The sequence below is a fragment of the Vanacampus margaritifer genome, chromosome 3, assembly GCF_051991255.1.
Source record: "Vanacampus margaritifer isolate UIUO_Vmar chromosome 3, RoL_Vmar_1.0, whole genome shotgun sequence".
In the NCBI taxonomy this organism is placed as follows: Eukaryota; Metazoa; Chordata; class Actinopteri; order Syngnathiformes; family Syngnathidae; genus Vanacampus; species Vanacampus margaritifer.
Window position 1 is genome coordinate 1492287 of NC_135434.1, and position 14184 is coordinate 1506470.

The 14184-nt window shown below is 45.1% G+C and overlaps 1 protein-coding gene across 2 annotated transcripts in view; it reads right to left on the reverse strand.

Annotated features, from left to right (window-relative positions):
- antxr2a (ANTXR cell adhesion molecule 2a) overlaps positions 1–14184 on the reverse strand; it is a 97699-nt gene that overhangs the window by 17314 nt on the left and 66201 nt on the right. For both annotated transcript variants that reach the window (XM_077560410.1, XM_077560408.1), the window contains exons 14-17: positions 10123–10173; positions 9357–9446; positions 7368–7541; positions 7215–7295 (exon numbers count right to left, since the gene is read on the reverse strand). In XM_077560410.1, the coding sequence (XP_077416536.1) occupies positions 7215–7295; positions 7368–7541; positions 9357–9446; positions 10123–10173 (396 nt within the window). The remainder of the gene's footprint in view (positions 1–7214; positions 7296–7367; positions 7542–9356; positions 9447–10122; positions 10174–14184) is intronic.

A 14184-nucleotide genomic window follows, 5' to 3' on the forward strand; every position in this document is an offset into this window, starting at 1 on the left:
ATGAAAACATACAGTAACAATTTTAAAAAAATTGGGATGATGAATTCAAGCTTCATTTCAATGGGCATTGAGCTACTCCTTCAGGTGTGCAAACCTTGGCCACCAGGGGGCAGTACAATATAAATACAGTGGCGCGGATGCCTGCATAGTCATAGTTTGGCACTTTCGGACTCACCCAGTTTCAGATTTTATATATATTTTTGTATATTTCTAAGCATTTTTATTTTTTGATTTTTTTTGTATTTTCACTGTTCATGGGTCTTGAACCCTCAGCCGTGACCCTCATATAGATTAATGATGAAAAACGAAGACTGTTGCAACTAAGCTGCAGTCTACCAAAACCAGGGCCGAGTCCAATTTAGGGCTTAGGTCAAGACAAGTGGTCCTGGACCAGGATCACCGACAACTGCTATGCTAATTCCTGAATTCTTTGTTATACTTGAAAAGGTCATCGTTTAAAGGTAATGTGCGTCTCTTTTTGGAATTCACAATGCTGTAATAGCAATTTCACAGCTAATTACACACTTGGACCCATTTAGCTAGCAAAGCACTCTTAATAATAACAATAACAATAATAATAATGATAGCCTCATGAACACTGCAAGTGCTACCAGCATCTTAACGCCTGGATGCAAATGATATGAACTCCAAATGCAAACATTTGCTGGCTACTGTTAGCACCAAGCGCTAACAGATGTAGTGGTCCTTTCACGCCTTTTGTCTAAAAAAAAGGTGCCATTGTTTCAGATGACACATCTTAAAGGTTTCGCCCACGTCTTTAGCTAGCTAGCTACACGTGTGAGGAGACAATATGCTAATGCGGTGCTAATTTATGCTCTAAGAAAGAGTTGACGTACAACAAAAACACGAGCGGTGGTGGCGGCGAGGTGTTTAGTGAGCGCACCTCCGCGTGAAGCCCGCGTAGCGCTAATTCCCCCATAAAAGGCTTTTAATGGGAAGTAAACAAGCTAGCTAATGACGCACCTATGGCTCAGAGAGCATGACATCCCATAATTAACGGGACTAATTGCTACTAAACTGCAGCGGCACAGATAATAAAGCGTCGGGAGACCACGGACCAGTCCTGAGAGGTGGAAAATGTAAAAACGTCATCACAAACAAACAGACGCGTGTTGTTGGCTTGGAAGCTTGGGCAATGAACCGCATGCTGCTTCACCAAGTCTCAAGACACGATAATCTGATCACATAGGGTAGCCTGCTCTGGCAACTGTCCTGTTCTAGTCATTAGGCCGGGTTTAGCCCCTGGTCAGGGCCTAGGAATTGGGCCTGGTCTATGGCCTTCAGCTCTATAGGTCCTGATCTTGGTCTTTGTCCAGGACTAAACCTTTTAATTTCTAGGTCCTGGCCCTGGTCTATGTCTTGGTACATGACTTGATGCGGGTAAAACGTTTGGTCCAAATCTACTGTAGGCCCTAATTGACCATTTGGTCTTACCCTAACCCCTTGTTTGGGCCTAGAAGTCTTGTTCTTGGGCCAGTTCTACACCCTGGTCCACATCTAAGAACTGGTCAATTTCTAAATCCATTTCTAGACTATGTTTCCGGTCTAGATCATTTGGTCCTTATCTAAATCCCAGTTTGTTTGTAGGCAAGGACACCAGACAACGGTCTAGACCAGGTCTTAAAAGGCTGCAGTAGCACCATGACAAAGACCTAGTTCATGACTAAGGCTTAGAAATGGATCAGGGGGGGCCAAGACATTGACGTAAAAGACTAGACCAGATCTAGGACAAAGGCTTACACCAATACCAGAGACTAGACCAAGACCAAGTCCAAGATCCCAGTCTACAGGCCCGGAACATAACTAAAGCCTAGAGCAAGACCAGGGGTGGACAGGACCAAGGCCTAGGACATTAGAGCCTACACCAAGACCAAGGCCAAGTTCTAAAGGGCTTGACCTCAGTCAGGACCAAAGACCGAAGCGGCTAGACTGGGACAAGGCCCTAGACCAAGACCACATCCTATGTAATATGACTGCTTAATGCCATCAATGGCATTTTTATTGATTTCAGATTACACGTTTCACAATATACCTAATAATTGAACAATTCAATCAATGATCAATTCCTCTTTTATATTCATCTAATTTCAAAAAATGTCAGTTTTTTGGGGTTTTTGTTGTTTGTTTGTTTGTAAGGGCAACAAAAAGCCCTTGATTAGCAAGCCCGTGCCTCTGTTGGTACTCTACTATTTACATATTTCGATCCTCCACATTTGAACGTTGGTAGCAGATGACAAAATCCCGGCGACAGCTTGTCCTCCGCCGTAACGCGGGACATATTTTTTTTCCGAGAGAGAACAGAAGTCTTTGCACGGGAAAAGTCTCGAAGCTCTCCACCGTCAAGTCTCAAGGCTTTGTCGCGTGCCGCCGCGTTATGAGATTATTGTCTTAGTTTCAGTGTAAACATGGCCACCAACATACAGCTCTCTTTAACACCAACCTGTTTACAATGCACGCATATAAAAAGTCTACACACCCATGCTCAAATACCAGGTTTTTGTGTGTTAAAAAAATGAGATGGAGATTATTTCAAAACTGTCATTTGTATGACCTATAACCTGAACAACATAATTTTGGGGAGGAAAAGAGAAAAACACCAGAAACAATGTTTTTTGCATAAGTGTGTACACCCTCTTATAAGTGAGGATGTGTTTGTGCTGACAATGAACCGATCACAGTCAAATTCATGTTCACGCACATCTGCTTTTGATTAACACTCACAAAAAAGTTCAGCTGTTCTCCTGACATTTTTCTAGTTACGTCTTACAGCACAAGCTAAGCTCTTCCCCATAAAAAAAAAAAAAGCATAAAAATGTCAGGAAAAGCCTACAAGAAAATCTCAACTTTATTTGGGGTTAATCCAAATCCGGTGCATTTTTGTTTTTTTATCGCTCTGTAAACTATTTATTGGGTTAACATTTAAGATGACTTTTTGAGATCATTTTGAAATTTTTTAGAATTTTGCTCACTACAATCATGCCGAGAAACTTTCCCGCCGTCTCATGTAAACTTCAGCAAGGATCCGCACCAATGGAACAATTTCAAACAGTGGAGAGAGAGAAAAAAAAAGACAATTACATAAAGAGATTTCCCACGTACGGACAGAAACGCACACACAAAAACGACATTTTATCAGCGTGGAGGTCCGGCAGCTCGTACCGTTAACCTCCACCAGCACTCGGCCCACTCGTCCCCCTGGTGAGGAACAGATGCGAAGCGAGAGGAACAAATGGAAATCCAACTGGAAGCCCACTCACAAACACGCGCACGCACGCACACACACACACAAACGCACGCACGCCGCCTGTTTGGTCGCAACTCGCCTACTCGCGCTCAGCTTCCTGTCGGCCGGCATTGGAGAGGTTGCTTCGCGCTAGAGCCGCCATGTTTAAACACACAGCTGCTAGGGGCTTCCAGAATAAGTATCTCCCGCCACCCCCCTCCCCCCATCCCGCCATCTTGCTGTACCTGCCGTCCCCAGCCGATGCCGGCAAAACTTGGCGGCAGATGTTGCGAGCGCCAAGTTGGCTCTGAAGTGCCTCCCCGCTTCCCAGCGCTCGCCCGACAACACAGTCAAAACGCATCAGATCTCTTTATTTGCGCCCGGGGCCAGTTCGGCACCGCAGCTGTGGCCGCCCCCCGCCACGCCGCCGCCACCTACCTTTAGTGTCGAAGGCCCTCGGGCGCTAAATGTGAGACCCCCGGAAAAAAAAACAACAGTTTCCCTCTCATTTCCTGTCTCGCTCATCTGCATCTGCTGGAAAATGCAGCAGTGGCTCAGGGCGGCGCCACGGAATTGGACTTTGCCAGTGCGTGTGCGTTGCGGGGGGGGGGGGGTTAGGAGTTTGGGGGGTGTTCATTACCGCCGTGGGAGCGGTTGGAGGGTGGTGACCCGCGCCGAACAGATGTCGCTGACAACCTGCTTCCTTACACCTGCACGGAAACCCGAGCAAACATTCGCTGAAACATTCATGACCCGGGGGGGTTCCTGTCCGCCATCAAAAAGCCCCCCCCCGCCCACCCGATTCCCACCTTTGACAGCCACCTGTAAAGGAGTCGGCATGTTGGGGTGACGAAAACTAATCACAACTAATGAACTGCTATTGCGCAAAACTTGCTCGCGAGTACTTTGAGGCGGTTGACGTTGCAGAGCAGACGAATCGATAACGACGGGCGAACCTTTGGCACTTGAAACGGTCGCAATTCCTCACAATCAAAAACAGGCCTCACCAACGACATCGCGGACCAAACGAGGTTCTTTTAGCTTTTTAACTCAAACTCATTTTACTACATTTGCAAAACTAAAACTCACTACAATTACAGTGAAAATATCCTTTGTTTTTAGGGACGTAACGATAACCAAACATCACGATTTGCTAAATATCATGGTATGAACTTCACCATCCGATAATTAGCACGATATTGTGGGGAGGTTGGCGATATAAAAAATTAATACAAATAAAATATACATTAAAATAAAAGCTAAATTAATAAATAAATAAAAATAAAAGCTAATCTCACGATATAGTAGACAAAAAAAAACTTATATTGGAGAAAGGACAATAGCAGTGACAAAGAAATAGGCTTGGCCATATGTCACGTTATTGTCGTGTTCATATTGAGCTGTTACAGTCCCCTTGCATCGGGGGCCAAGCGCAGAGGCCGCACCATCCAGTAGATGGCGCAACTATGTATGGTATCCAACAACAAAGAGAAGTCGATTTGTTGAAATTACGATTCCTGTCCGCCAACCTGATAAAAAAGGTGCCAAGTGAGGGCCGCGCTATCCAGTAGATGGCGCTACAGAGACAACAACAAAATAAAGCCATTTACTTCCTTATACCTGACAAGTACCAGACAAACGTTTGTTAAAGTATTTATGACCCAAGAGGCTTTCCGTCCGCCCTCGCCATCGCCAACTCCTGCCGCTTTGATCGCATCTGTACGACTCATGTCCACTCAAGACAGGTAACAAAAAAAGGGGTTGAACCAAAATGTCCCCCCCCCCCAAAAAGGACAACCACCCACAGCAGACTGAGTGAAATCAGACTTGAACCCCCAACCCCGCCGGGTGGGTCCTTGAGGCGGTTGTCCTTTTTTCTTCACATTTGTGACCTGCTGCGTCGCATAAGAAGAACATTCCCGTTTGGATTGCGAGTTAAAGGTCTTGGATGAGTTACAAGAGGTCCGTTTGCGACCTCCCATCAATGTGCCGCCCGTTTGATCCCGCCGTGTTCATTTTGGCGAGACGACACGCATGTCAATGAAGCAAGCAAGAGAACGTGTGAATGTGATCATGTAGCCATCGGAAAATGACCGTATTTTCGTCACACAAAAGCCACTAATAGGCCACAAAAATGGAATGGCCGCCATAGTGGTGCAACGGGTTCATCATTGATCCGTGCTCGGTTCGGATCACGCCACCACAAAAACAAAACAAAGTGCGCATTCACAGTCCATTCTGACATGTCAAGGAAGCTGAAACATACTCAACGCTAAGCCTAATTTCACAATAAAGTTGACCAAATACGGTAATACATTGACCGCAAAGCAAATAGCCTTAGTAGACTTTTACTTTGAAGTTGGCCCACGTCGTGGCGTGATGGCTTGCTTGACTTCCCTTTTCGTCGTTTCTTTGAGTGACGTTGTAGTTGCGACCAACGTCAACGCTTTCCCAAACTCATGTTCAATCGCTAATTTAGGGACGCTAAGAAACCGCTAATTAATGACATCGTCATCGTACGACACGGCAGAAGTCTCCGACGCAAGTGGCTAGCGGCTAGCTGTTAGCATGACCAACGACTGTCGGGCTGCCGGCTGCTAAGTAAGTTTGACATCTCAATTGAATTATTTTTCAATATTGTGGAACCTGCAGGCTACTTTGTAATTCACTCTCCGTGTTTAAAGGAAGGGAAGTGCCTTAAATTGCACGTTTATGTCTTTTCATTAAAAAATAAATAAAAGATAAATAGAACTTTGTCTTTATTTTATAAAACACTTTTGCCCATTAAAAAAACTCAAAATGTCAAACTTAGCTGTTTAAATTATAGGAAAACAATGTTAAGTCATTAATACCTTGTTATTTTACACATGAACCATGAAAAAATAAGAATGTTTTCTGCCTCATATTGCCCTTTAAAGTTGTGCTCCTAAATACTAATCGTCTATATTAGACATTTTGTATTGATTTTTTTAAAAAAAAAAAAATTTAAGAGGAAAAGGCGTTTAGCAAAATAAATGAAGACGCTAAATGCTACACGGCTTTATTAGACTTTTTTTTTTCTTTATTTAATGGAAAAAGCGCTTTACAAAATAAACCCTTTTTTTGGCGGGGGCTGATCTGAAAAAACGATCCGATCCAAGACTCAAATCCGTGATCCAATCCAAACCGTGACTTTTGTGATCCGTTGCACCACAAGTTAGCCATATAAAATGTTCCAATTAAACAGGCTAGTTTTAGTGTAAAGGCAATTTTTTATTTAGGCTAATTTTCAGGTGTTTTTGTTAGCTAGCTAGTTTTCAGTGTAAATGACATTTTGCTAAGAAAAATTGTATTATTAAACCACAAACAGAATTTTGGGGGGTTGAAAATGAAAATGCCTGTAAAACACTACATTTGTTCCCAAACAGATCCTTTTCTGGTGTAAATTTGATATTTCTGCCATTAAAACACGACATTTGCTCACAAAGTGTGTTAATTAGGCCCTAAAAATGTTGCACTTTAACTTTGAAAGGATTTTCACAAGAAAAATAAGGATGGAAGATGGAAGCAGCCGCTGCGGTTTGTTTGCTGAACGTCTCCCGCTGACGTACGAGAAGGCCATCTGGCTAAAGTCGCTTTGTGTGGTTTGGTTTTTGTTGCTCCGAAGGGATTTGGCCTCGTCTTCGGTTTGACCGCAATGGCGCGAGTTTCCGTTCTCGTGGCTGTTGCGGCTCATATCGACCCGTGTCGTTTTTCTTTTTTACTTTGGTTTACGCAGTGGATCGGATTGACCTAAAGCCATTTTTAGTTCATTTGATGCCGCTTGACTTGTTTGGGATCGAGTGCCGCATTCACTTCCAGTCGAGAAGAAGTTTTCCATCCACGCAGTGACTGACTCACTCACCTCTGGCTCTTTTTCTTGTTTTTTTCCCCCCCCACAACTAAAATCCCAACGCAACAAGATAACACTATTGTGAATGAACAAACGCACCTTTTCGGCAGAGGTGGGCCGCATGAGGGACACTCGATCGTACTGCCGTCGCATCAACGCCCACAAAGCATCCAGACGACCCTGATGGACAAACGGAAGCGTTGGAAACTCTTGCGGTTCACTTGCAAAGCGCCCTCAAAATCAAATCTTCACCTTGATGGGCGTGTACCACTTGTTGTCCGTGCGCTGGCAGGAGGCGGCGGCGGACCTGGCAGTGGGCCGCTTCGCCAGGGGCTCCTCCACATCTTCGGGAATGGACACCACGGCGTTCTTGGCCTTCTCCAGCCGGGCGCCCTCTTCGGTGGAGCCCTTCTCGCCCCAACGCACCTGCGGGGGCGCCAGGTAAGCAAGACACGAACGACGACATCACTTTTACATTTGGGCTAGTGCTGTCACTGTTGAATATTTTCAAAATGGATTCATCAACCGGTTAATCGACGAATCAGATTGATTTTAATTTTGAATTCAAGTGTATTACAAAAGCAATTTTTTACTAGATTGCTGCTTTCCAACCAGTGATTGGTGGCTATTTCGTACTTCGCAGTTGTATAGCGATAAAAAAAAAAGGTGGATTGATGTTGTACTATGTTACCAGTTCGGTCATTGTTTTCTAAGGTAAAAAACGATGTTTGTAAATGTATTATTATGATTTCCTTAAGAACTCAAAAACCAGTGAACAATTACTTGGATTTAGACCATTTTAAATTAAAAAATGGCTCCAAACGATTACTCGATTATTAACTAATTTGTTTCCAAAAACATAAAAATAAATACGTTCTATTTTAATTATTACCATGCTCCCAAAGACGTATTTATGCTTTTATTTTTATTTTTTATTTGTTTTTATGCTAGACCACACAGAAGGCCTTCATGCAGCCCATGAACTGAAGAGAATGGTAATGGCAATGGTAGTTAATACAAAAACGGCCAGCAGGTGGCAGCAGAGTATAAGAGATCAAACAGGGCCATGTTGCAAAAAAGCTCTTTCCCCACTGTTTTAAACAGATTTGTGAATAATAGATTTTAATGCTAATTTCTGCAAAATGGAAACAGATAGAAATATTATTTTTTTTCCTGGTGAGGGAAGAAACTCTCATCTTTGATAGCAATAGCAATAGCTGTCGATTAATTTGATAATCGATGAATTTTGACAGCTCTAATTTGGGTTAAAGTGTACCTCCGGAGTAACACAAGTTTGATAGACCCGATGTTGCTGTTTTTGTAGCAGAATACAACAAGTTTGCAAAAACATGGCACTTTTGTGAGCCAATGTCATCTTTATGAGAAAGCGGACTGTTGGAAGACTTGAAAGGATGTTTCAAGGCAGATGTCTTGAGACCTTGGCGGGGGAGGGATGCTTCCCTTACAGGAGAAGCGCCGACGTGGCCTGACAAGGCTAATCAAGAGGCAACGCTAAGACTAGAGGCGAGGTATCGAGCGCCCGCCGCTCCGGCGTCCTCGCGGGGGAGCGAGCGACGAGGTAGGCGCTCCCCGAGGATGCTGTGAAATCCCTGTGATGATTTACAGATGATGTGGGGGAGGGGGATGGGGGGGGTGGCGGTAAGGATGGCAGACATGTTGACAGCGGCGATGACGTGACGGCGTCGGGACGGGACGACCAAGGACAGCCTGTCACGTCAGAGTTGTCAAGGCGCAGATTGACGGCCGGAAAGGCGGACGGATGGACAGACGGATGGAGTGAGAAAAAAAAACGAGCGTAAGCGCTTTTCTGTTGTCCCGCTTTGCGTTTACACGATGACACGTACGTCGCGTTCCAACACCACCGTCGGACTTTTATATGAGGTCACTACTTTGGTTGAAGCAAGAGAATGATGAGAAGGAGCAGGAGGAGAGGACTAAGCGGAGAAGGGAGATGAGAAGGAATAGAAAGAGAAGGAGGAAGATGAGAAAAAGGAGGGAAAGGAGCAGGAGGCGGAGGCGAAAGATGAGGAGGAGGAGGGAGAGAAACAGAAGATGAGAAAAAAAAGGGGAGAAAGAGAAAAAGGGGGGAAATGAGTTTGAGGAGACAAAAAATGAGGAGGCGGAGGAAAAAGAACATCATGAGGAGAAAAGGAGGGAGGAGCACGCGGAGGAAGACAAAGCGGAGGAAGGTCTCTCTCTACGAAGTGTGTGCTGTTTGACCTCCATGCGTTTGATGCCTCCTGCTCCTCTTCCTCCGTAGTAGGAGGCGTCCACGGTCGGCCATTTCTTCTTGCCCGCTGGCTCGGGCTCCTGAAATGGAAACGCCGTTAGCGAGGCCGCACCTTCTCGCCACACAATGGAACCTTCACGCCCTTCAAAAGCTTCTCAAACCTTAATCCACGTTTGCAACCCTGACTGCCTTGAAAATCAAACTTTGCTCATCTCATCTCAAAACCGGACTTTGAAAGCCTAAATCCTCGATTCAAGCCCTAAACCAGGCTTGAAACCATCATTTCAAACATTAGACCTTATTTGAAACACTAACCGTCTTGAAACCCGACCTTGAAACTTAACAAAGGCTTGAAAGATTCATTTGAAAGCCTAAACTTGTCTTCCCCAATATTGCTTAAAACTTTAGCACGTGCTTGAAACCTTAAGTCTGGTATAAAACCTCAACCCAAGCTTGAAATCCAGTCTTGAAACCCTGTACCTTGAAAAGCTAACAGACTAAATGCAAAAGGCTAAATGCAAATGCTAGCTTTGGAATGCTAACTGTCTTGAAAACATAAACAAGGCTTGAAAGACAAATTTAAATATTTACTCTTTTATCGCAAATAAATATCGGCTTAAAATATCGGCTTAAAATATCGGCTTAAAATATCGGTTATCAATGTCCTTGACAACTAATAACCGTATCGGCCTTGAAAAAAACATATCGGTCTATCATTAGTTTGGAGCCGCAACGCTGTTTTGAAAGCGTACTCACAGGTGGTGGCGGTCTTGACGGGGGAGGCGGTGGCGGGGGGTCCTTGATGACCTGGATAAGCAGGAAGAGAAAAAAAATATGTCAGCAGAAAGTCTGTCAGGAGATGACGTCCACCACCGCCGTGACGGGAGCTTGACGGCTGACAGGTCACGGAGTCAAAAAGAATACCCCCCTCCCCCACCTCCATATCTTACCCCCATACCCACCCCCCCAACCCGCTGACTCTGATTAGTGCTCCTGTTTTGCAACATGAGGGCCCCCCGTGAAAAATGAACAATCAACTTGTTGACGGGGGAAACGTCTTCAATTAATTGGACGAGGTTCAACGCACCCGAGCGGACCGAAAGTCCTGACGAGTTAATTATCTCCGATAAGACAGGAGACCAAGAGGAGTTGGAGGAAGAGGAAGAGGAGGAGGAAGAGACGAAGGAGCAAGCTGTGGAAAAGGAAGACGAAAAAGGAAGAGATGGAGGGTCAAGGGGGGAAAATGAGGTGGGTTGGAAAGAGGAGGTGAATGAGCATGAGGGAGGCGGAGAAGGATGACAAAAAAGAGGAGATGAAGGAGGTGGAGGCAAATGGAAGATGAGGAAGAGGGCCGTGGAGGAGGAGAAGAACGAGGATGATGAGTGGGCGAGAGAGGATCATCAGGGAAAGGGGAGTGAGAGGAGGAGAATGAGGAAGATTAAGAGGAGGTAAAGGAGGAGGAAAAAGAAAAGGAAGAGTTAGAGAAAGGTGGATCAAAAGGAAGAGGTGGGGGGAGAGGTTGTAAAGCAGGAAGAGGAGGAGCGGGACGAAGATGTGCGAAAAGAAAGCAAAGGGAGAGAGATGGAGAAGGAGGAGGAAGTGAATGAGGAAGACTAGGAGGAGGAGAAAGAGAAGGCAGATGAAAAAAGGAGGCTCAGGATGAAGACAATGAGGAGGAAAAGAAAGAGGAGGCGGGAGAGGAAAAGGAGGATGACCAGGATGAGGAAGACGAGTAGAAAAAGAAGGAGTAAGAGTTGCTCCTCCCCTCTATCAGATTTGACTCGTGTCCATGCAAGCCAAAAATGTCGCGCGCCGCCGCTCGCACTTCTTTTGTTGCGCTGCAACGCGGCGAAAAAACCTCCGTCGCGGACGCAAGCGTTCCGATGCGCTGGCCAAACGGGTCTTGCGCTGAGGCGCTGCCCCCTGTTGGTGTGGAGGACGTCCGTCGCGCAACCTCGGCACATCTTTTCAAGTGCTCTCCATTTCGTCAGCGAGGCCGTAAAATGCGAGTCGCACCTTTTTGTCCCCGAGTCACCCAAGACGGTATTTACGAGATGAAGTTCTGCAGGGCGGGAAAGGAAGACACGAACAGCTGTTTTTCATTAGCAGAGTGGAAAAGAACAAATCTCATCAATGATGCTTAAAGAATTCCTGTTTGGCTCGGAAACCCTAACACAGGCTTCAAAGACAAATTTCAAAACCCAATCTTGAAATCCTAACTTGAAATTAAACGACCAACTAGAAACCCTAACACAGACTCGAAATCCTCTCAAAAACCTATTGTCAAACCCGGTACCTCCTTTCAAACCCTACTTTGAAACCATAAACTTTGTTTAAAGCCTTAAAAAAAGTCTTGGGATACTATTGTGAAACCTCAACCATGCCTTGAAACCTTAACTTGGAAACGGAGCATGTCTAGAAAGCCCCACATTTGTTTTTAAAAACCCTAACACAGGCTTGAAACCCACATTTAGAACCCTAACCCAGGCTTAAGACACTAATATGAAACAATAAAACTGTCTTGAAACCCTAATCCTAGAAAATCTAGAAAACACCAACTCTGGCTTGAAGCCACAAGTTAAAACCCGAATCTGGTTTGAAAAACTGAGATCGTCCCAAGTTTCACTTGAAAGCCTGAGTTTGTCTTGAAACTCCAACATGGTCATCCAACTCCTGTTTGAGACCCATACCTCACTTAAAACCCTTTTTTATTTTAAAAGCCCAAGCCTTGATCGGAAAACTAAAACCCGGCTTTGAAATCCTAACCTTTCCAAGAAATTCCTTTTTGAAAGCCTATCCCAAGTTTGGAAACCCTAACAAAGGCTTCAAACTCACTCTTCTTCCTGGCTTGAAATGGAATTTTTCAAAAAAAAAAAAAAAAAAAGTTAGCATCGACCCTAACAGCTGTTTTGCTCATCGCGTTTAAAACGGCGGGACGGTGCCGTCATTAGCATAATGAAAGAAAGTCATCAATTGGGCTTCATTAATTCCTCTCTGACACGCTCGTCGGTAAATCCCGCGACCTTTCCATACGCTGCCCGGCGTCGTTCCCAGCGCCGCCGTACGCTCGCCGGATTAGCTCCTCCCGAGTAATTACACCAGCAGATTTTCGGGGCATATTGTGGGATAAATATTTTTCCCGGCTATACCTGCTGGACAGATGCGGCGCTCAATTAATGGGCAACAAAAAACCGAGAGACACGCAGGGGACGAATTGGCTAAATTCTTACCGTTTGTAAAGGCAAAGCCCTGTGAATACTTTCTGACGCACCTCGTTCACTTTTTCCCCACATTTCGTTATGTCACACTTAAAGACACAACTCTCATCACTGTTTTCACACCGAGCCTGAAAATGGATTGGATCTGGATTAAAAGAGAGTTCAGAGTGCACACTCAATAGGCTACGCCAATCGTCAATCATTCATCATGAAACATTCCTAACAAATAAATACATTGTGCGATTACTCTAAATGATTAATAGGAATTGATCTCTTATAAAAATCGAATCGTGTATCAAACCTTGGGTCAGAAATTCAGATACAAATGGAATCTTAACATCGGTGCATTATTACAGCCCAAATATTTCAACACCAAAATATTCACAACCATCAGTAACAACCATTTTAGAAACGGAACAATCTGTTGATTATGTGGTCAATTCGTCAATGAATACGACTTTAATAAAACGGATTGTAATTCATTATTTCAAATTGACAGAGCAGAAAATGCTCAAACATAATTACGTACGATTCCGTATGCGTAACATGTCGGAAAAATAGGCAAAAAAGTTGATCGTTGTTTTCCAAAGTAAAAGAAAATGATTTTCTTTGCTTCAACACAAAGCGTACTTTCATAAAGGATTACAGAAATTGGAGAATATTTACTGTTAAGACGTTTTTGACAATTGCAAAAAAGATCGGAACAATTCCTCGATTATCACAAATAATTCTCAGTTAATTTGATAGCCACTTAATAGTGGACTAATCGTAGCACCTTTATATTCAGTCTACATTAGCTTAATGCTAACAGAAATTAGCATCAATGATAGCATCCTGGCAAACACTTCAATCAACCGCACCGAGCAGCGACACAGACATTGTAAGGCCGCCATCAACTCATCAAACATTTCCAAAAGTGTCTCCAATTGCAATCCGAGCGGACTGAGCTTTTGATTCCGCCGCCATTTTGCCTGTCGTTTCCCCAAACAAACGACCAACAAAAGAAAATCAGCACGACCCCCCGGCTGGCTCCGAGCCCAGCCGGGATTTTGCGTCTCATCCCGACTCTCCGCAGCCTGGCAGACTGGCGAGGGCGAGAAAGGAAAGGGGGCGGGGGGTGGGTGGGGGATGCGGGTTTAAATATTAACAAGGCACACATGGCCCTCCTCTTGTGCGGCGTTCCCCGGGTGCGAGGCGACAGCAGCTCCCCGCACCAAGACAAACACGGCGCCGGCCAGACATGCTGCAGGGGGTTTACATTTTAATGCCTTTGTTGCCGCTCCAAAATATGCTTGCGTCTCATGCTGGACGCCGTCCCTGCAGGTTCCAGCCACGCCAGGTGACGTCTATCATTTCTGGTGAAGGGGCTTTGCGGCGGTGGCACGGAAAGAAGCAGGGACCCGGGGAGAAAAGAGCGCCATCTGTGCCCCCCCCCCCCGGGCCCCCGTCCCCGGTAATCTGTTGTGGATTTTGCTAAAGTGGCTGCGAGTGTTTTCCAAAGGGCCCGAGGGTGCGGCGAGAGTTTGCTCTCGCACAAAGTACGAGCCGCTCTCAAAGACAACAATGGAGGACTGAGGCCGCACTCGCACACAAATGACGA